The sequence below is a fragment of the Numenius arquata genome, chromosome Z (genome assembly GCF_964106895.1).
Source record: "Numenius arquata chromosome Z, bNumArq3.hap1.1, whole genome shotgun sequence".
NCBI lineage: Eukaryota > Metazoa > Chordata > Aves > Charadriiformes > Scolopacidae > Numenius > Numenius arquata.
In genome coordinates, this window is record NC_133616.1 from 52,885,887 (window position 1) to 52,906,585 (window position 20,699).

The 20,699-nt window shown below is 36.9% G+C and overlaps 1 protein-coding gene across 1 annotated transcript in view; it reads left to right on the forward strand.

Annotated features, from left to right (window-relative positions):
- The window catches only part of HOOK3 (hook microtubule tethering protein 3), an 88,456-nt gene extending 70,059 nt beyond the window's left edge, over positions 1 to 18,397 (forward strand). The window contains exons 15-22 of the mRNA XM_074166684.1: positions 548 to 688; positions 2,959 to 3,046; positions 8,536 to 8,570; positions 9,354 to 9,436; positions 11,391 to 11,491; positions 13,834 to 13,938; positions 14,056 to 14,127; positions 15,216 to 18,397. Of these exons, the coding sequence (XP_074022785.1) occupies positions 548 to 688; positions 2,959 to 3,046; positions 8,536 to 8,570; positions 9,354 to 9,436; positions 11,391 to 11,491; positions 13,834 to 13,938; positions 14,056 to 14,127; positions 15,216 to 15,356 (766 nt within the window). The 3' untranslated portion in view covers positions 15,357 to 18,397. The remainder of the gene's footprint in view (positions 1 to 547; positions 689 to 2,958; positions 3,047 to 8,535; positions 8,571 to 9,353; positions 9,437 to 11,390; positions 11,492 to 13,833; positions 13,939 to 14,055; positions 14,128 to 15,215) is intronic.
- Positions 18,398 to 20,699: the final 2,302 nt, after the last annotated feature.

Here is a 20,699-nt window from a genome sequence, read left to right on the forward strand (position 1 = left end):
GGGTGTGTCATCTGCCACACCATCCCTGGAGGTATTTAAGACGTGTAGAGGTGGTGCATAGGGACATGGTTTAGTGGTGGACTTGGTGGTGAACACATGGTAGTGTTAGGTTAATGGTTGGACTTGATGATCTTAAGGGTCTTTTCCAACCTGAGTGATTCTATGATTCTCTGAAAACAGACCAAAAGGTGGAAGTGACTTGCTCAGGTTCATGCAGTAGTTCAGTGACAGCTGAGAATACAACCTCCCTTAAGACTCGGCACCAAACTTTGTGTTCTCCACATTCTACCTATAAATCTGCCCAGTTGTACTCTGAGATGTAATAGGGGCATTCAGGCAACTTCCTTGTATTGTGCTCTCTACAATTACAACTCCTTTAATCAGATTTGTATGTGGGGGTTTGAAGACATGATTGTTGCTTCAGCTGTCTACCTTAAATAGGTAAAGATGATCTTTACATTATATTTACACCTCCTGTGGCAAACTGTTTTCTTCTTTGTAGAGATTGACATACTTTTTTCTACAAAATTATGTTTTATGTTTTTAGGGAGAAACTCATTCGCCTTCAGCATGAGAACAAGATGTTAAAGTTGAACCAAGAAGGATCTGACAATGAAAAGATCGCCTTGTTGCAGAGCCTTCTTGATGATGCAAACTTACGGAAGAATGAATTGGAGACAGAAAACAGGTAAGAAGTTTTGTCCTCTGTTTCAACTGACTTTTCTAACAATGCTGTATGCTTTTGACAGCGCTGTGTCTAATACTGGCCTCCCCAGTACAAGAAAAACATGAACTTACTGGAGTCAGTCCAGTGAAACGCCACAAGGATGTGATTGCAGGACTGCAGCATCTTTCATATAAGGAGAGTCTGATGGATAGAGACTGTGTAGCTTGGAAAAGAGAAGGCTTAGGGCAGATCTTGTCAATGTCAATATTAATAAATATCTGATGGGAAGGTCTAAAGGAGATGGAGCTAGACTCTTCTCAGTGCCCAGTAACTGGGCAAGAGGCAGTGGGCAGAAATAAAAACAAATTTCTAGTGTAAGCATATGCTTGTTTTGTCACTAGGAGGGTTGTTGAACACTGGAATAGGTTGCCCAGAGAGGTTGTCTCCATCATTGAAGATATTTAAAACCCAACAGGACATGTTCCTGGGCAACCGGCTCCAGCTGACCCTGCTAGGTTAAGCCAATCAGCATACAGCCATCTATGGGACCAGACAGCGTAATTCTGAGCATGCTAATATAGATGGCTGATATTGTTATGAGGCTGCTCTCTATCTAAACTTTGAATCCGCTTTCAATCTAATCTTCCCCATTCTTCCCCTTTGATTGGAGAAGGTTTCTGAAGCTGGGAAAAGGTAAATACTGCACTCACCTTCAAGAAGGGCAAGAAAGAGAGTCCAGAGAACTACAGAGACTGGTTAGCCACAGCTCATTTTGTAGGAATTTCAAAAAGCAAGTCCATCTGGAATCTGTTTCTAGCCCCATGAGGGACAAGAAAGTTATTGGGAAAGGCCAACATAGATATATTCAGGGCAAATCATACTTACCTAATTGTCTTGACAATGAGATGACTGCCTATGTAAAAAAGGGTGAAACAGTGGACAGTATTTACCTTTAGGAGAGCCTTTGGCACAGTCTCCCATGGTATCCTTATGTTCAGAATTGTTAGATATAGACTGAGTAAGTGGACAGTAAGGTGAGTGGAAAATTGGTTGGATAGCTGGGCCTTGTGTTATCATCATTACTACAAAATCCAACTGGTAACAGTTCCTCAGGCATTAATACCAGGACTGATGTTGTGCATCACCTTTATTAACAACTTGGCTGATGGAAGGGACTGTACTCTTAGCAAGTCTGAGGATGATATCACATTGGAAGGAGTGACTGATATGCTGAAATGGAGAGCTGTTATTCAGAGGAGCTCAGCATCCAGAGAAATGAGCTAATGGGAGCCCTGTCCCTGGCTGGGAGAAACTTGGCAATGCTGGCTGGGACCAGTGGACTGGGGAGCAGCTCTGCTGCAGAAGCCCTAGGGTTCCAGTGGACAGCAAAGAAGGATGTGTCAGCTGAGGACCTTGCTGACTGTGACGTGGGCTGTCCTCAGCAGGGTGCAACCAGGCAATCTGGGAAAATGATCCTTATCCTCTTGTCAATAATTATGAGATCACATCTAGACATAGCATATAATTTTGGATTCCCCAGTACAACAAAGACATGTACGTACAGAAGTGCAGCAGAATACTGCTAAGGTGAGGTATGTTAGAGCATGTGATATGTGGGATAAGACTGAGAATTGGGTTTGTTCAGGCCAGAGGAAAGGTGGCATAGAAGAGAGAATACTGTGATCTACATCTACCTGATGGAAGATGTCAAGAAGACAGGGTGGACTCTTCTCAGTGATTGACAGTGGAAGGAGAAGAGGCAACAGACACAATATGGAGCGTGGGTCTGAGCTCTAGAAGAGAGGCCCAAAGAGACTGTCAGACCTCCATCCTTAAAGGTGTCCAAAGCTGGACTGGACGGGGTTCCCAGCACTGTGCTGGAAGTGCACCTGCTTAAAGTATGAGGTTAGATTTAGACAACCCTTGGAGATCCCTTCCAATCTACAGGTTTATAGGATTCTGTGACTGTGTAAAAGTGGTAAACTAGCAGCTCTCACACAGTAAAACTGACTGTTAGAAACTCTTGTTTCATGTATACAGAAATGATTTATCAATACATGCATTTGTGTTGTCTTGGAAGAGTATCAGAGTGTTCTGGATGACTACAGACTGTAATCTCTGGAATCTTTGCAATATGCTCTAGCTACTGTTGTAAATTTTCTGTGAATGAAATCAGTATTGCATGTCTTGTGTAGATGACCTGAAAACACTGGACACTAAAAATCTCTAACAGATTTCTCTTGCAGTTGTTTAGTTTTTTTCTGAAAAACGAAATACTGTATCTTTCCTAGATTGGTAAATCAAAGACTTCTAGAAGTGCAGTGCCAGGTTGAAGAACTTCAAAAATCTTTGCAGGATCAAGGTTCAAAAGCTGAAGATGTAAGTAGAAATGTACATCAAACTTACATTCAAGTAGTTACAATTTATGAAACTTCTTCCTTTTTGTAAAAAAAATCTATAAAAGAAATTGTGCTTCTCTAGATAGCATGTAAGACATAGTAAGACATTTGTCTAGAAGAGAAAACCATCCTATGTAGAGAAGGTGTCAAGTATGTTGTATTTGATTAATTGTGTCTGTTCTGATAGTAAACTTAATGTTGAAATTATTTAATTAGAATAGAGAATTTTGCAGGGAATTAAGGAAATGTTAATTCTCCATGTCTTAATAATAAAGTTTCTGAAGTTTTTTTCTGGTTTAGTTTTTGTAATGAAAGTTAAGGCCTTTCCTGCCAGTGGAAGCTCTGTAATTGTGGATGTAAATGTATCTCATAAGGCAAGAAGTCAGGCAGGCCAAAACGAAAAAAAGGCAAATAATCAGGCCCTCAACATAATGCAACATTTTCTCTTTCTGTATATGGAGTTAACTTTATTTTTAATGTAAGAATACAAATTGTTGCAGAGTTAGTGTGGAAAACAACTTTCAGTCTTCCACTCAAAAATCGTATTTGAGAGAAGAAGCTCTAGAACTTTCTTGAAAGCAGTGATTTGCTGGACTGTACATGCAGTGTATGCTCACAATCTCGGTGTATTGTGTTGCTAATTGGCAAAAAGTTGTGTTGCTTTCTATTTTTGTGGTGTTAACTAATTTATATAAAACAGTAAAAGTTTTTACTAGCTGCTTATTTTCATTTAAGACTATGTTTAATTTATCTTATCCTGTTAATTTTCAGAATATGAAAGTAAAATACTTAGTCAAGTTCAAATAAGATTATTTTCCTAAGTAATTTAGAATGCATTTTAAAATAGGTCCATACTATTATGTGATTCTGAGATATTATTTGTTGTCTTGGTTATTGGCCAAAATCAGATTTTTCTGGATGAACAAGAATATGAAAAAATTACTCTCAGATACTGAGTATTGTAAATTATCTCTGTCTTACTGAGTTCATATTTATTTACTGCAACTTTAATTGTGTCCCTTTTTGAGGCTCTGGCTTGGACAGTAACTTAGGACGTGTCTGCAGCTCACTTACAGGACTGGTTGCAGCCTGTGTAGGCATCATCTGAGATGACTCTGTTAACAGCAAAACACCACCATTACAACACCACAGTACAGCCTGCTGTGTGTACCAGGCAGCCCTTGTCAAATCAGAGCTGGCAAGTTCATGAAGCAGTTGCTGCATTCCTAGCTTCTGTGTAGGTCTGACCATGCCCATGGTGATTTATAGGCACTAATCCCATGACCTGTTTTGCTGAGTTCAGTGTGTAGGATTTCATTTACTCTTAAAGAAGCAAAAGAGAGAGTGTAGACTCAGAGAAGTATTGAGGCTGCAAGAACCTCTGCAGGTGTGGACATCTCATCCAAGCTCCCACACAAAGCAGAGAAAACCTCAAAGTTAAACCCACTGCTCAAGTAGATGGAAGTTGTGCTGGGACTGCTTGAGTTATCCTTAAGATATCAAAAAGCATGTGAAAAAGGTAAAGGAGAGACATGGCATACAGTTCATTGATACATCATTTTCAGCATGTTTCCTCTGTTTTTCACTACTTTTCTGCAGCAATGCACTGAAATCCATAGTTTTGTATACTTACACTGTAAATATGCTCAACCCAGAGAACCGAAGATCAAGTCTGAATTCAGAAATGTATTCAGAAATACTCCAGAAATGTATGATGAGGTCTTGGGGTTTGGTTTTTTTTTAGTTTTGTTTGTTTTCAAAGTTGGAGTAATTTTTAGGCTTGCCACAAAAGTAGTAAAGCACTATCCTAACACAGGCAAGTATCATTGCAATGATACATGCTGCTTGCTGAAGTCCACATGGGGAAGCAGTTTTGGTTTTGTATTGCAGTGGAAGGCAGATGTTAGGAAAATATCAGTGCCGTTAGGCCTGTAATGGGCACTGACACATCCTGTTGGGATGTATGATTAGTCCATCCTGGCTGTTGACTTGCTAGCCAGGGCAAGGCCTCATTGCCCCAGTCTCCCAGACTACAGAGTCAATTCAGACATGCCTGGTGTGGTCAGACTAGCAGGTTTGATTTATTGTCCTCCAGAATGCAGTGGTCACGTAGGGCTGCTCAACAGGTACACTGAACAGCTTCGACTACATCATTTGCATGCCTTATTATCACTGTCTTTTGTCACCCTTGTTCCCCTTTTCTCTGCCCTAATCCCTTCCTGTATAAGCAACCTGCCTTTAGTTACTTCTACACCCTCAGACCTAGTCTTGCCAAATCCATACCACATCTGGTGTTTCTCATACTGTTAATTATGCAGTCTTTGCCTTATATGCTGTTACTCATAGCATTACTAAGTACTCCTGACTTGGCACCTCCCTCAAAGGTCCCCAAAACTCTATGACCTGTTCAGTTACCTGTGAAGTTCAGCCACTCTGCTCACTTGGTGAAACACTGGCACAGGTTGCCCAGAGAGGTGGTAGATGCCCCATCCCTGGAAACATTGAGGTCAGGTTGGACAGGGCTCTGAGCAACCTGATCTCCTGAAGATGCTGCTGCTTATTGCAGGGGGCTTGGACTAGATGACCTTTAAAGCTCCTTTCCAACCCAAACTATTCCATGATTACTCTTGGCGTCTGTGAAATCTGACCATCCCTCCTGGTGCTGTTTATAACTTTTCTCATCTTCTCACTGTCACCAGTCTCATCAAGCAGTTTTCTTGAGTCACGTGCCAGTTTACCTCACCCCGCTAAGCTACCTTAACCTCAAGCCAGAGCCTAGCCATCTGCTTGTGGCCTTAACATGCAGAATAAAACCAACCTTTGTTCTCAAAACGGGGGCAGACTTGCTCCTTTGGCTTACTTAAGCATGAAAGAAATCTCCAGCACAAAGATGACTTTATTTCTGTAGGTTTTTTGATGTAAAAGAAAGATAGCAAGTAAATAGTGGGGAGGATACCTGTTTTCTGAAACCACACCATAGTAAGTATTTTTTTCTGGTGTTTTGTAAGCGGAACTTGTTAGCAGTGGGAGGAAAAAGCAAAATGCGACTGTGCATTTGTTAATTTTTACAGTTTTGTTATAGCAATGTTTTTCTATTATGAACAGATAAAACATTCGAATGAAGTTAAATGTAAACTAGCTCAAAATGAGGTAACTTTTTGGAATTTTTTTTTTTAAGACACTGGTCTTCTTATGAGAGAACAACAATTATAGTTGTTACTTATTAGGAGCAGCGGATTTGGATACATGGCTTTGAAGCTGACTGAGATTTCAAAAAAAAAAAGTAATGTTTGCCCATTTTTAGAGTAATTTATTTGAATTTATCTGCCTTACTACAAGTATATACAGGATCTTTGGGTGGCTAAAATTGCACATTTTACATTTTATTCTTTTTCCTAATCTGATATCTTGGGTAAATTACTCTGGGTAAACTCAGTCCTGCTTCTTTTAATTGTTTGTACTGTTTATCATAGTTAGTTTCTTGCTTCTGAGAACATACAATCTGTCTAGATGGGAGAGGGGTTACTCCCACAACAATGCTGGTACTACGCAAATAATTTATATCAAAATATACCAGTGGAATCAGTGTTGACAAGTAGCGATGTCTGTTCCAAACTAAACCCAAGTGCAATACAAGGGTTGCAAAAGAAAAGCTGAGTTCAATTTTTATTTTCTTGCCTTAGGAAAATGGGCACTGTTGGCAGCTTTTCCCTTTCTTGTCCAAACCAACAAATAGTCTCTTATGTGATGAGACGTAAGCGATGGTGCCAGTTCAAACACTTTGTGACCAACAAAGATGTGTACAAACATTTACTGTTACAGAAAAGATGGTGTTGCTGCAGTTGTTCAGAGCACTGGAAAAGATAAACGCCAAATGGTCAAAACCTGCAGCTCCTGAGCTGCTACAAATTTCTGACTCTGAAGTCAATAGAGTCATGCTGACTTGTTTTTACATTCTCCCCCTCCCCCCCCTCCCCTTTCTTAGAGTGCGATAAGAAATCCAACTTCGAAATAATGAAAAAGCGTGACCCAGGAATGTGATCAAAGAAAATATTTTGAAGTATTTACACTATAACAAAGCTAAAAGCTTTTTTGGGTGCACATGGTAATTGACTCCATCTGCCAGGTATCTAAACCTTTATTGAAAGACCATTGGAGAAAAAGCAATGAAGTAATTTTGTTGATGATTTTATCTTATATTTTGATGGCATTCTGGACCGTCAGTCATATGCTAGACTTCCAATGTGATTGGAGCTAGACAAATACAAACTAAAAAGGCAGTTTCTGATTTAAATAGTCTGCTTTTGTCTTGTGTTCAATCAGTGTAGCAATAACACAGTTCAGAATCACTCCACAAAAACACATGCATCTCTTATTTTGTTTATAGCCCAATAGACTGTATATTTTCTCCTGGTTTTTTTTACTTGTATTATTTTTGTTTTAAAATGGCTTTCCAAAATAGCAGGTGCTCTCCTTTGAAATTCTGGTTTAAACGCAATGCTTTACAAATGTGCTTCTTCACTATTTTTATATTTTTGTTAGTGATATGTTTTAGAAAATGTTACAGGATAAAACTGCTGATGAGAACAAAGGAGAAAAATGTGCATGCGTGAAAAAAAATGCATAGCTTTAACTTTTTCTGTTCATGACTTTCTAAATAGTTTCTTCTGTTGGCTGCTGTTTTGCTTTATACTAATGTCATCTCTGTTTCTTGGCATGGGCTTCTGCTCAAGGCTATTGTGAGTATGGCTTTCTATTTACTTAACACTACTTTCAGTTTATGGACATTTATTGGGTTTTGTTTTTTTGAAAGGAACTCACTGTATATGAAGTGAGTTTAAAATTAAAATAAAATTTTCTTTGAAGATTTTATCCAAAGAGCTTATTTAAATGTGATTTAAACAGAAAGTGGAACACTGTAAGTTGTACGATAATTTTTGTGTCTGTAATAAATAAAGATAAGAAACAGAAAAGGGTAAAATTTCTGCTCTGCTCCAGTCAGAAACACTGTACTCCTTCTAGTTTCTATGGGGACAAGAATTTAGTTCTATCCAATTTGCTGTATGTCTTCACGCAAATTACATTGTGGTATTGGTAGGACGGATATTCTAGCAAATTTTGCTGCATTTTTCATTCCAGGTTAATTTATTTAGTCTAATTACAAAAGTACTGAAGAAATTAAAACAACTGCAATATAATTTTGTTGCTTATGGGTCTTGCTTTTATTGATCTAATTCCTGGGAAAATATTTTTAAAGTTATAAAGCGCTCTAATTTCAGGAAAGTCTCACAGCTGTGGAGAGAAGGATTGGTACCACAGAGGATTTCTTTACAGTTGTGATCTAAAACTGAGTGAAGTAAAATGTTGGATTTTGGTTAGAATGCAAAAATTATATGTTTTTAAATAATTTTGAAATTATGTAAAAGTTCTGCAATATATTAAAATAAAACATTTAACTTTCTATTTTAGTCAATTCTTCTGAAAAAGAAACTTGAAGAACATCTGTAAGTATTTTTTTCTTTTTGCCTATTTTGTTTTCCATTTGAAATTATGTGTTTTCCATATAGTAAGGAAGGCATACAGTCATTAATCATGCTTCTGGAAAATATACAACGAAGAGAAATTAGGTAACCCAGGTATGTTTGGAAATCTGCTGTTCAGAGGCTGTTTTCATCCCATAGAAAACCTTTGTGAAAGCAGTAAGAGTGATGAGGGAACCATCATTCTGTAGTGGTAGAAAAATTTGCTTAACATAGTGTAAATCTTTACTCAAGAGGAGTAAGTAATTTTGGTCTGAGGAAAGCATGTTAATGCAAACAAAATTAATTTGTTTACTTTTTAGTATACATTATGGCATAAAAGGTAACATTTTAGGACATGTTATTTTGTTCTGCTATTTGTACACCTCTTCCCTGAAATGCATAGAGCTGTTTGCTTTTTGTTTCTGTTACCTTTGGGTTTAGCCATTCCTTCTCAATGTAATCTCAATTGCAAATATTCATTTTAAAAAGGCATGCATTGTACAATTAACTGTAAGTTCTAAATTAAGTTTATAATTACTGAGAATGAAGCTGTTTGTCGTTACAGTTCTCCATACACCATAATGTTTTTCAGCTTATTTAACAAATATTTCCACAGTGAGACTGTTATTTGTCCTCATGCCCCACAGCAAAAAACAATCGTGCTCTCAGAAATATATCACTGAGGATTTTTTGTATCGCTTAATGTTCATTTAAGGACAGTCGTAATTTTGGGAAAACAATCTGTGCTTTTATGGTTTGTAACAGTGAGAAGCTCCATGAGGCTAACAATGAGCTACAGAAGAAACGAGCTATTATTGAGGATTTGGAACCAAGATGCAATAACAGTTGTGAGTTACCTGTGCAGTCCACTTCTTTTCTTTGTAAAGTATTTCATGTGGAAGGTCTTTAATTATAATACCCATGGGCAGTGCAGGATGAACAAAATGTACATTTTAAATGGCAGTGATACGTATGTTGTTAATTTCTCTGGAAGCTGTGGGGACCAAAAAGATGATTCTAACACTTGAAATGCAGGGGGTCACATTTTAGAGACCACATAATAAGAAACGGCAATAGCCGTAGAAATACTTAGTCACTGTCATACTTGTCGTTGAACCTCGGTTGTTCAGAACTGTCATGTCTCCAAAGACCCCAATTTAGGAGATCCTGCCATCACCAGGTTCTTTTTACTCCCAATATGTATTACTTCAGTGTGTTTTCAGAACTTTGTTGTAATTTGAGAAAATTGTTGGACACTGGTCAAAGAGTATGTAGGGTATATGTCATACTGCTCACATGGTATCCAGAACCCAGCATGCAGTTGTTTAACATAGCATGTTAATGCTGCTTTTTTCCTGAGTATTAAAGGAGGTAGATTGGTTTTTTTCCAAACCTACTTATTATAGAACAAGACAAAAGACTGCAACCAATGGCAGCTTTTCTGGTTTATGCCAAAGTGATTTTATTCATAAGGAGATTGAGGAAGAGAGAAATTTCAGTTCAGTATTCATTACATACATCTATATCCAAAAAGCAATTTTCATTTGTGTTGAGCTAACACTGCAGAATATGTTATAAATTCCATGTCTTGGGAAATGTTAGAACACTTGGAAATGAGGTCCAGCAACTTCATGAGTAGCTAATGAAAACATAACCCTGTCGTACCTGACAAGCCTCGGTACAAGTCTAATAGCTTTTAAACATTAGGGCATATTGAGGCTTCTGTAGTTAGTTTACTGAAATTTCAACTTGCTTTTTAAAAATATAGTTCTGACTTTTGTCTTGGTAAATTGAAAATAGTTGCGCCTTCTTCCTTTTTTCCATGCTCAAGAAATATGTGTGAATTATTTTTTCAGATTCTTTTAACTATCCTGGATATGGCCAAAATACTTGGGCATTGGACAAGAATCATGGCACGTTTTGAAAAGCAGATTCTTGCAACCTTGGAGACCATTGACTATTGGTCCTCTTACTCATCAGTGAAAATCTTACTTAGTCCTGTTAACAGTTTAGTGTTTTCTGAGTGCTTAGGAACTGTAGGAAAAACATGAAAGAACATTTCAAAATAAGGCTGCAAAACAGATAGATAATTATCTAACATCTGAGAAACAGACGTCAATATTATTTACTATTTGATCTGGGAAGATGCAATTGGGTTTTGGGTGGGTTTTTTTCTGAGATCTGGGAAGATGTATAGAAGATGTATAAGCAATAGTGTCCTGACATATTCTTATATCAACACAGGAAAAGACTATGCAATGAAATTGTCCTACTGGTGTGCATTACTGCTTAAGAAAATGCAGGAGAAAAATTAAATTGAGTATATTCATGTCACAAGTCCAATAAATTGTATCCAGTGTTACAGTTAGTTGATTTAAGCAAGAATTGTGCCTGCTAAGAATTATTCCTCTTACGTAAAACTGGAAAACTCATAATTATCTGAGTTACAATACCGAGATGATATGGAATTTGTAAGTCAATAGTAAACTCATTTTCTAAGTGTGTTCAGTAATGGGATTGATTTATTATTCCATTTCTTTTTATTTATTCATAATTTTTAAAAATGCAAAATTTGTGTACCAAACAGCCATCTCATGAGATTATGTAGGAGTACACAGGAGTATGTAGGAGTACATTTTTAGTGTGTTTCTGAGTACAATGTATCTGCTACATCAGGTTCCTTATGTTGGCTTTTCTTAACTGAAATAAATTCATCTGTGTCTTAAATGTCTGTTGAAAAACATGAACATAAACATAATATAATTATGTTATTTTCCAATGTGTGCATCTCCTGACATAAAGCACTCAAAATTGAAGAATTACAAGAAGCTTTACGGAAAAAGGAGGAGGAAATGAAGCAAATGGAAGAGCGATATAAAAAGTATTTGGAAAAGGCCAAAAGTGTAAGTATATGTGCTCCATGTTAATGATCCCTCTCTGACTGCACCGCATGTCAGCTCTGCAGGAATAAAAATGAAGGAGGTACCTGTATACACAGTAGTGAGTAAAAGAGATGGAAGACCCAGCAAGTTCTTTGTATCTTCTTACCATTACAGCACCTAATACTGATTAATTATGCAAAAAGATTTTACCCCGGTTTTGTGTTCATGACTCTCCCCTTTTGCTGTCCTTCTGACTGATGCCTCTACACAAATATATACCCATTGCTACAGATTTTTGAGTCACCCAGACAAACCTTGTTAAGCAGGCATTCATGTCGGCTGATGGCAAAGGAAGGGTGTTAAACCCTTTCTAATGCTGTGATAACCTATTTCTTTGTGGAGATTCTTCCAGACTTCTGTCTCTGATTGACAAATGTATGGACCAGCTAAAATGGTGTCCGTACTAGGACTTGCGGTACAGAAATAATTGAAATAGCTGTGCTTCATTTTAGAACTGGAGAACCACCCATTTAAACCAACTCAATGGAAGGAAGCTCTGTGAGCAAAAGTACTCTTTAATTGGAATTTGTGCTGGGACTTTTGGGGACTTCTGGCACAGTTGTCATGAAGAGTTCTAGCTTAGGAACACCAAGTACAGGCACAGTTGTCATGAAGAGTTCTAGCTTAGGAACACCAAGTACAGGCACAGTTAGACTAATGAACTCTGGTTCTATCATTTTGGCAGAGAGGGAAAAGGAAGTTTGGAGTTTTTTCCTTCATAGGTGGCTGGATCTGTTTATGTGTGTTTCTGGATGGCGTAGGCTTCTTGTGGTGCCTAGTCAGTAATGTCTGTCTTACGTGGAGCAGATGTTTTGATACACTTTTTTTATAAATACAGCTTTTAGCTGCTTCAGATTCTATCAGATCGTAATTGCTCACAAATTGTTTATGCTTTTTGAGGGGCTCATAATTTACAAGGAGAGGTACACATGTGCCATGGCCATCTTTACCAATTTAAATTTTATTTTTCTTTCTTAGTCCATCTTTTGCCCCTGATTTCTATTCATGTTGTGGTTTACCTAACTGATTTAGAAACTATTTTAATATGGACTCTTTTATTGATGCTTTTTCCAAATAAAGTGATCTTTTTAACTGAACCACCTCTGAGAGCTGTTACATTTCTTTGATAATGTTCAGCATTCTCTTTGCCTTTACTGTTTAATAAATGCTTCTGTTGAGAAGGTGGCTAATATTTAAGTATGGTATTGGGCATGTGGACATACTACCATCTTTGAAATGGCACTATTTTGGTCTCAGTCATAGTCCCATTTCTTCTCTTACTTTACCTTGGTATTTTGTTTGAGTTTCTTAAAAGTGTACCAGTGTCTTTGTTCATCTGATTGTGGTAGTATCAAGATCTTTGCTATGGCTGTGTATTATTAAATTGGAATCTGTAAGTAGGTTCATAATTTCAGAAAACTTTGTGCTTCCTTCCTTTTACTTCTTTGTAGTTTCCTCAATGACTTCTTGTGAGATGCTTCAGAAGTCTTCAGGAAATCTAAACAAATAATTTTTTATTATTTATTTTTACATCTTATGTTGCTGACTGTGTCTCAGAGTGTTCCAGTGAAAGACAGAGTCACAATTTCCCTTTTGAATAAGATTTGTTTATTTGCATGTACTGTGTTACTATAGGGTGTTTTATACAACAGTAGCATTAATTATTTCGGTAGGATAGCTTTCTGTGATCTTTTCATCAACTTTTAGGGTTTTTTTGTTTGTTTGTTTGTTTTGTGAAGACAAGTACAATCATTATTGCCTTCTCTGTAGAAACTGTATCCAGGTCTAATGTGTATTTTATTATAAACACTTCTATGAATCTTCCTTCATAAGTACCATTCAGTAAAAAATACTTATTAAAATTTAAAGCACCTGTTTTATTTCAGCATCTGGACATGATTCTGAAATGGGTAGAAAGACCCAGGGGAGTGCAGCTAGGGGTAGGAACTAAATATGTGAGTCGGGGATACTGAACCTCTTCAGTGTCACTTTTTTCCTATCAGCAGTTTTGTTTCAAAGTCTGTAAAAGAGAGCCCAGTTCAGATGCTCTAACACATCTTGATCTTCAGAGGCAGAGCCTCTGTTATGCTGGCTGTCAAGATTATTTTACAGGAGTCAGCCTCTTAAAACTGAACATCCCTCAGTTTCACATTTCGGAGGGTCATTTGTTACCATTGACATGTTTTAAGTCACTTTTTTATTTCTTAACCTGACTTAAAGGGTTGTAATTCCGTGATGTCTTTCCCTTCAATTAGATTGCTTTTGCAGGATTTAATTAAAACCAAACTGCTTTTCTCTTACAGGTAATCCGCACCTTAGATCCTAAGCAGAACCAGGGTGCAGCTCCAGAGATTCAGGCTCTGAAAAATCAGTTGCAGGAGCGGGACAGAATGTTTCATTCATTGGAGGTAGTAATCCTCATGTTTCTTGGTAGATGCATGTTTCCTCATTAGTTTTGGGTGTAGACTAATACTTTTATTATGCTTTTGTTTTAAATATATGCTTTTTTGATGATTGTTTTATAGAAAGAATATGAGAAAACAAAAAGTCAAAGAGAAATGGAGGAGAAATTTATTGTTAGTGCCTGGTACAATATGGTAAGAGTCTCCCAAACTCTTTGTATTATTTTTTTTTTAAAAAAGGAAAGAAAATAGTAATGCTAGTTTTTTTCTGGGTTGTTTGTATCAGTATTCATTCATTTACAGGTTTTTTTTTGTTTGAAAAGCATTTTCCAACACAGACACAGAAATAAATGCTTTTTAATAGTTTTCAGCTATCACTGTTTAAGAGTGTGTTCCTATGATAACCTTGGGGTAAAGGAAAAAGGATATGTTTTGTTATTTTCAAGTTTTAAAAACAGAAATATCACTTTCTAGAGGGAGGGATTCCTCCTCTCTATCTTGCCTTGAAAGAATTTCCTTCTTGCTGTTCTACATTCTTGTCATGTCCATGAATAGTAAGCCAAAAATGGTACTTTAGCAGAGTGTTTGAATCCTTTAAATATTGAAGGCATTTTCAAAGGCATTGGTCCTGACCAATTTTGTAACATTAGTCCCACTGACAAGCAGAAGACGAGCCTGAGCTAAGAACTGTGGTTCAGTAGCCTGTCATGAACACCAAGATGAGTGTTGGTAGCTTTGTCTTTTTCTCTAGTGAGCCTCTGCTTTTATACACAACTACACAACCCATCACTGCTTCCCTCATTTCCTCCGTGCATTTACTCCTGCTGAAAACATACTTTCTCTCAATATGTTCTCCCACCATATAGCTGGTATCTTCCGAGATGACAATACTTGAATTATTTTAAGAAGAAGAGTAATCTTCTAGCTCAACAGGCTGAAGGGGGCCGGGGCGGGGAGGGAAAGCAGTTTTGAAAAGAATTGTCCAGGTACCATGTGTTTATGTGGAGAAGCATATGTTCAGATTTGGGACACGAGGGGACCTACTTCTCAACAGTTACTTCAAATCTGGACATTGACTTGCAGGGGCGGGGAGGAGGGGAGGGGTGCAGGAGAAGAACACACAAAGAATTAGGAAAATAACTTTATCCTTGAAAATGCAATGCTTCATGTCTGAAATTCAAAATAGTTTAGTCAGTGTTGGTGAAGGAGGAGATAATAAACAAAAGTAAAATTGTTCTGTGTTTTGTGTTGGTATTCACTGAGAAGTTTCTCTTTGTCCATAGGGAATGACTCTGCATAAAAAAGCAGCAGAAGACAGACTGGCCAGTACAGGCTCAGGACAGTCCTTCCTGGCTAGACAAAGGCAAGCCACGAGCACACGGAGATCTTACCCTGGTCATGTCCAGCCAGCAACAGCAAGGTAGAGATGCCTTGCCCTTAGAAAGAAAACTGCCCTGTGATCCAGGCCACTTCTGTTTCAAGTGACAACATTCAAGGAAAATCAACCAGCATCCTTTCTCTTTCTCCCTTGCTACTGCTATTATTTTACAGTTCAGGAAAGGGTTTTATTATGATTTCTCATTGTTCTGCAATGCCCTTTGCTTATATTTTTTGGAGTCCATCTCTCTCCCTCTCTGCGTTTTTTGAATGTGCCAAAGTTTTGAAAACATCTAGAGGAGTGCTGTATAATAACAGAATCCTACTTGTATGAAGCCTGGTCTCTCATGAAAAGCCTCATATTGGCTGTGTAACAATGTAAATTTCCTGTCACAGTTGGTAGGTTTGTGCCTATAAGGGTTGTTACGCTTTATAAGACTGTCTTTGCTCAAAGGGAATTAGGCTATTTCATCTGCTAACTTGTTGCTTCACGAAAATGCTGAAAACGCATTACAGAAATACAAAATTAGTGTATAATATTCTTGTGAAATCTATTTGCTACTAAAAAACTTAGCAATGGCAAAAAGAGGTGGTTTTTTTTTTTTTTAATCTCCTACATGCAAGCTTTGCTCTTATTCTTGGCATTTAATATTGAAGAAAGATGACTTTTTTCCAGATTTTTCTTTATCTACTGGTGTTACTCTTTTGCTGACAGAGTTGAATATTTTCAAATGGTTTGTTCCACTCTTCTTTGTCAAGTTATGCTTTATATGTATTATAAAAATACCGAGAAATACTTAGAATGCTCTAATATGCTACTGCATCATCCATTTAAAAAGGACATCTGTTTTAAAATTTTATAATTATGGATGAACAATACATAATGGATCAAGGCCTCGATTAATATTACTGATGTTAATGTATTCCAGTTGTCATCCCCTGCTAAAAGACTTGCTTTTAATATATCGATTCAGGGTATAATTGTATCAGTTGCCTTACTAATGGTACCAGTGCCTTCAGGTGAGTTTGTTGCTGACTTTGTTGGAAACTGGCTGTGATTTGTTGTACTGCCTTTTTAGTGTGTAGTTGGTTAATTGTACACCACTCGTAGCACCTTCACGTTAATCAATGGGGCAGATGGTAGCCCCTACTATTAATTTAGATTCTATTCCTACAAAGTTCTGCTTTTCCCCTGACTAATTCTATGTTTTCCCTATCATTTTTGTCAAAGAATTGACGGACCCAAAGGACCTGAGTATTGGTTGAAAGTTTCATATACATATGTTTTGGGGTGTTTCAGTTTTAAACATTTTTCATTTAGAGATTGTTCCCTAATGCACATGCAGTCTGGCTTATAAATTTATTCTTTTACCTTATTTAATGCTTTCACAAGTGAAGACATTTTTTCATAAATCCCTTTAGAGAAAAGACATACTAGCATTTATTAATCATCTGAAGGTCTATGCTAATTCACAAGTTGGGTGGAATGACCAAAAGATAATTAAAACTAGCACACCTAGATTAAAGGGTAAGGAACAGGTGAATGACAGTTTTAGGTACTGTTTATCCTCAAGTACATCATCTGTTTTAATCTGGGCTAAGCAATGCATTCAATATGTGTCTTAAAAAATTTCAGTTCTGTTTCTCCCCCTAACCTTTACCAGTAATATGAAAACAGATGCTGAAGTCTGTTAACTGCATATAGATTTGTATTTTATTTCTCACATTTGGAAAAAACTGATTTTTCTAAAAATTCTCTTTACATATTCAACATTTGACGCATCTGGGCTATGCTTGCAAGGTTAGGTAAGAAGTTTCTTGTGTGCAGAAAGATAACAATGTAAAGGAAGTTTAGGACAATTTCTGTAGCTCATTGAGGTGGTACTTGTTTTGCTGTCTCTTACTGAGATACAGAATACTAAAGGGACAAGAAGTTATATGTGTTATCTCGCAAGATGACCAGAGTTTGTGTGGGACATCTATTACTGACCTTATTGTGCAATCTAGTCATTTGAAGAACTCTTTACAGCATGCCATGTGTGAACAGGAACAAGTAACTTCTCTTAGGGAATTTGATGTTTTTGTTTGTGATTACAGCGTTTTATATCACTCAGAGAAAGAACCTAAGAATACCTAAAGCTCCATTTTTATTTTAACTGGCTGGCTCTGCCTGTTACCGAACTGCCAAAGCCTATTTGTGAAAACAAGGAATACCAGGACCTTAGTGGGAAGTTTTATCTCTTAATTTTGTATAATAATTTGATTTCCTGTTTATATTAATTAGGTGAAGGTCTATAATAACCTGAGCACAATCTGCACTAGAATAAAACTACTTGCTTTTAATATGTTAACATTTGTTTTATGATTTTGCCTCCAAAGTTTTGATGACAGGCAAATGCCCCTGGTGGTCAGGAGATGAAAAAACGCTGATTAGAAGCTTCATTTTTAGCTTTTACTTTCCTATCTCTTGCAGCTTTTTTCACTTCTTGGTGGTTGTTTGGTTTTATCTTCTGCTTTGTGGTTCTGGTCGGTTTTTCCTTGTTGCTTAAGTTAAGACACTGAAGTATTTTCTATAGTTCCCTTAAAGTTTATATAGCATCAAAGAGCAAAACAAGACTAATATTGAATCTATCCTTTGCTGTTGCTCATAGTAATTGTTAGGCAAGATTGAGCAAGCATCTTGTCTTTTGAGAATTCTCAAACTTGTAGCAAGTCTGGTATTTCCTAGAATTTGTGTTGAATATAAAAAATTAAAAATATACTGCAGTCTTGCAGAAATGTACTCCATTGCTATCCAATTCCAGTAAGTCATTTGTTCCTGTTTTTCAGTGGTTTACTTCTATTATTTGGTGCATACATCAATACTTAATCTTTGGGTGTGGATGAATGCAGGTCATTAAACCTTCTCTCTTGCAAGAACACTTTCTTTATTGAAAGGGTTCAGCTTCATCATTTTCCTTGCTTGTTATATAGCTTTGGAAGTAGTGTGTTATCAAGAAAAAGAAGAGGCTTAGAGTGTGACTTCAGGAAATAAGCACATGTATAGATGAGCTACCAATGAATGCTGTCTATTTGTCATATCTACAGTAATAAAAAAATAAAAGCAAAAAACCACTGTAAAACAGAATTCTCTCAGTATATTGGATACTTCTAAGAAACTTTTAGGAACACTTTTTCTGGGGCAACAAAGAATATTTACATCAAAAATGGAGTGATAATTATTAAACTAATACTATATCCTGTCCTTATATGTTATAACAAAAATAAACCCTACAGATTGAGGTTATAGAGAAAAGGTTCTCCAGGTCAGTGATAAAATAGCTGAAGAGTTCATGAGAGCACATTCTTGAGCGCTGTGCTGAGGATCTGTTGAGAATAATCTTTCTGAGAGATTTTAATTAATGACAATAAAAGATAACAGTTAAATGGATTAATATTTTCGTTGTTCAGAGATGAAGCTTAGTTCCTGGTTTTAAAGGATGTGTGTGCAGTCCAGTTTGTATACTTCCGTGGAGAGTTAAGTGGTTAGCATATCTGATCAGACGTTACAGAAAATAATATTCAAGTTCCCCATTTTCTGATAGCAACACGTAACCACTTGGATCATAACATGTATTTTCCATGTGCTGTGAAAACCAAGGCAATCTAATTTAAAGGTTGTGTGCTCCACCCACAGTGCAAAGGAAAATAAATTACTAGAACACACAGCTTTGTTTATTGTAAAATGAAGTAAATATAGAAGGGCTACAAGATGCTTTTCATTATCTCTTTGGAAATAAGCAAATGATAATCTTGTCTGTTCTGATGACACTTGAGATAGCAGAAATGCTTCTGCAAGTTTTCTGTGGGTTTCTATTCATGTAAGGAGCACCAGCAATTTTATATTCATTGTGTATGAAAGAATTAACAGTGAATATTCCTATTACTGCTTTATGATGATCTTAAACAGTAAGTGATATCTGCAAGCTGTCAAGAAAATTCAAGAGGATTTGGCAGTTTTAAAGTTCTTGATATTTTGACATTTGCAAGTAGCTTTTGCTTTTTCACAGTTCTGTGGTATATAAGACTATCCACTTAGCAGCTTCCTGGATAGTTTTTAGTGATTTTAATTGTCTTGATGTGGTGACACTTTCTGTAGATTTGTTAATTGGAAAATATTTTAATTTCACCACTTGATTTTCTTCTAGTTAGTGATTTGAAGGAAGACTGTCCTGAATGTGCCTAATTTTTCTTTTTCTTATAAGGCAAAACAGTACCTGAATTTTACTTGTTTTACTAGAGATTTTTATTCTTGCCCAACATTTTGATTTGTTGCAAGGACTGATGAGGGAGGTATTTTTGCACTCAAAGTTAGCTATGCAATACTGACTTCTATGGGGTTTTGCACATGTGTTTTGGGTAGGATGTGGACTCTGTGTTTGGCAATAATATTGTATTGATAAGTTTCAGTATCTCCAAAACAAGTTTAGCAAATTTTGCAGGCGTTTTCCTCACTGATATTGTGCAAATAAATAGCTAAAAGAGGTTACTCTGTCAGGAAATACTTTCAAGTGGTGTTTTTTCCGCTAAGCCAAGTAGTCATACGTCAGGGGTGTTTCATACAGAGTAGTTCGATAGTTGGATTTTGGCTGAAATGTGATCTCAGGAAATCAAGCACTTAAAAAGAATCCTTCTCAGAAACTCTTCCTTAGAACAGTTGTATTAGCTGATGCTTGAAGTATGATACATTTAGCATTCTGTTAAAATGAAGAGGTGAATCGTTACAACACTTTAAATGTAAAGGTCAACTGAGCAAGAAATTCAGTGGATGAGTTTTTTGAACCTTACAGACACCCAGACACATGTCCCCTCCCAAACATGCGCAGTCCAGCTCCCTTCTGTATGGGCAAGAGCACTGACTTCAACATTGTGCCTTGCATCAGGAGGAAGAACTGAAGTCTTGTATTATCTCAGAGGTTGGTGTAGGGGCAAGTAACAAATCTCACTTGCACTCAGAATAGCCAGATCATATCATTGGCTTGTGGCAGATGTCATATTCTATGTGGGATTCTAGCCATACCTCCAGTTTGTCACTTTCAAGGAATTAAGAAAATGTCCTGGCATGACTGATTGCATTGCCTTGCTCCTGTGATTTTTTTTTCCTCTTGGAAGTCCGGAAAAGGAGCAGAAGCTTGTCAGTGACTCTGCATGCTATAAGTAAAAATCAGGGGTGATTTCTTCAGTTTGAAGGTGGAGGAGACAGAAGCAAGCAACAAAAATCTGAAGAGCAGTATGTGTCTTACCATTTTGCTTTCTGATGTTATTTTTTAAAAAAAATTAAACAGAACCTGAACTTTCGGAGCTAGGTAGGGGTTTTTTATTAATTTGTAATTGCAGTTAAGTATTAGAGT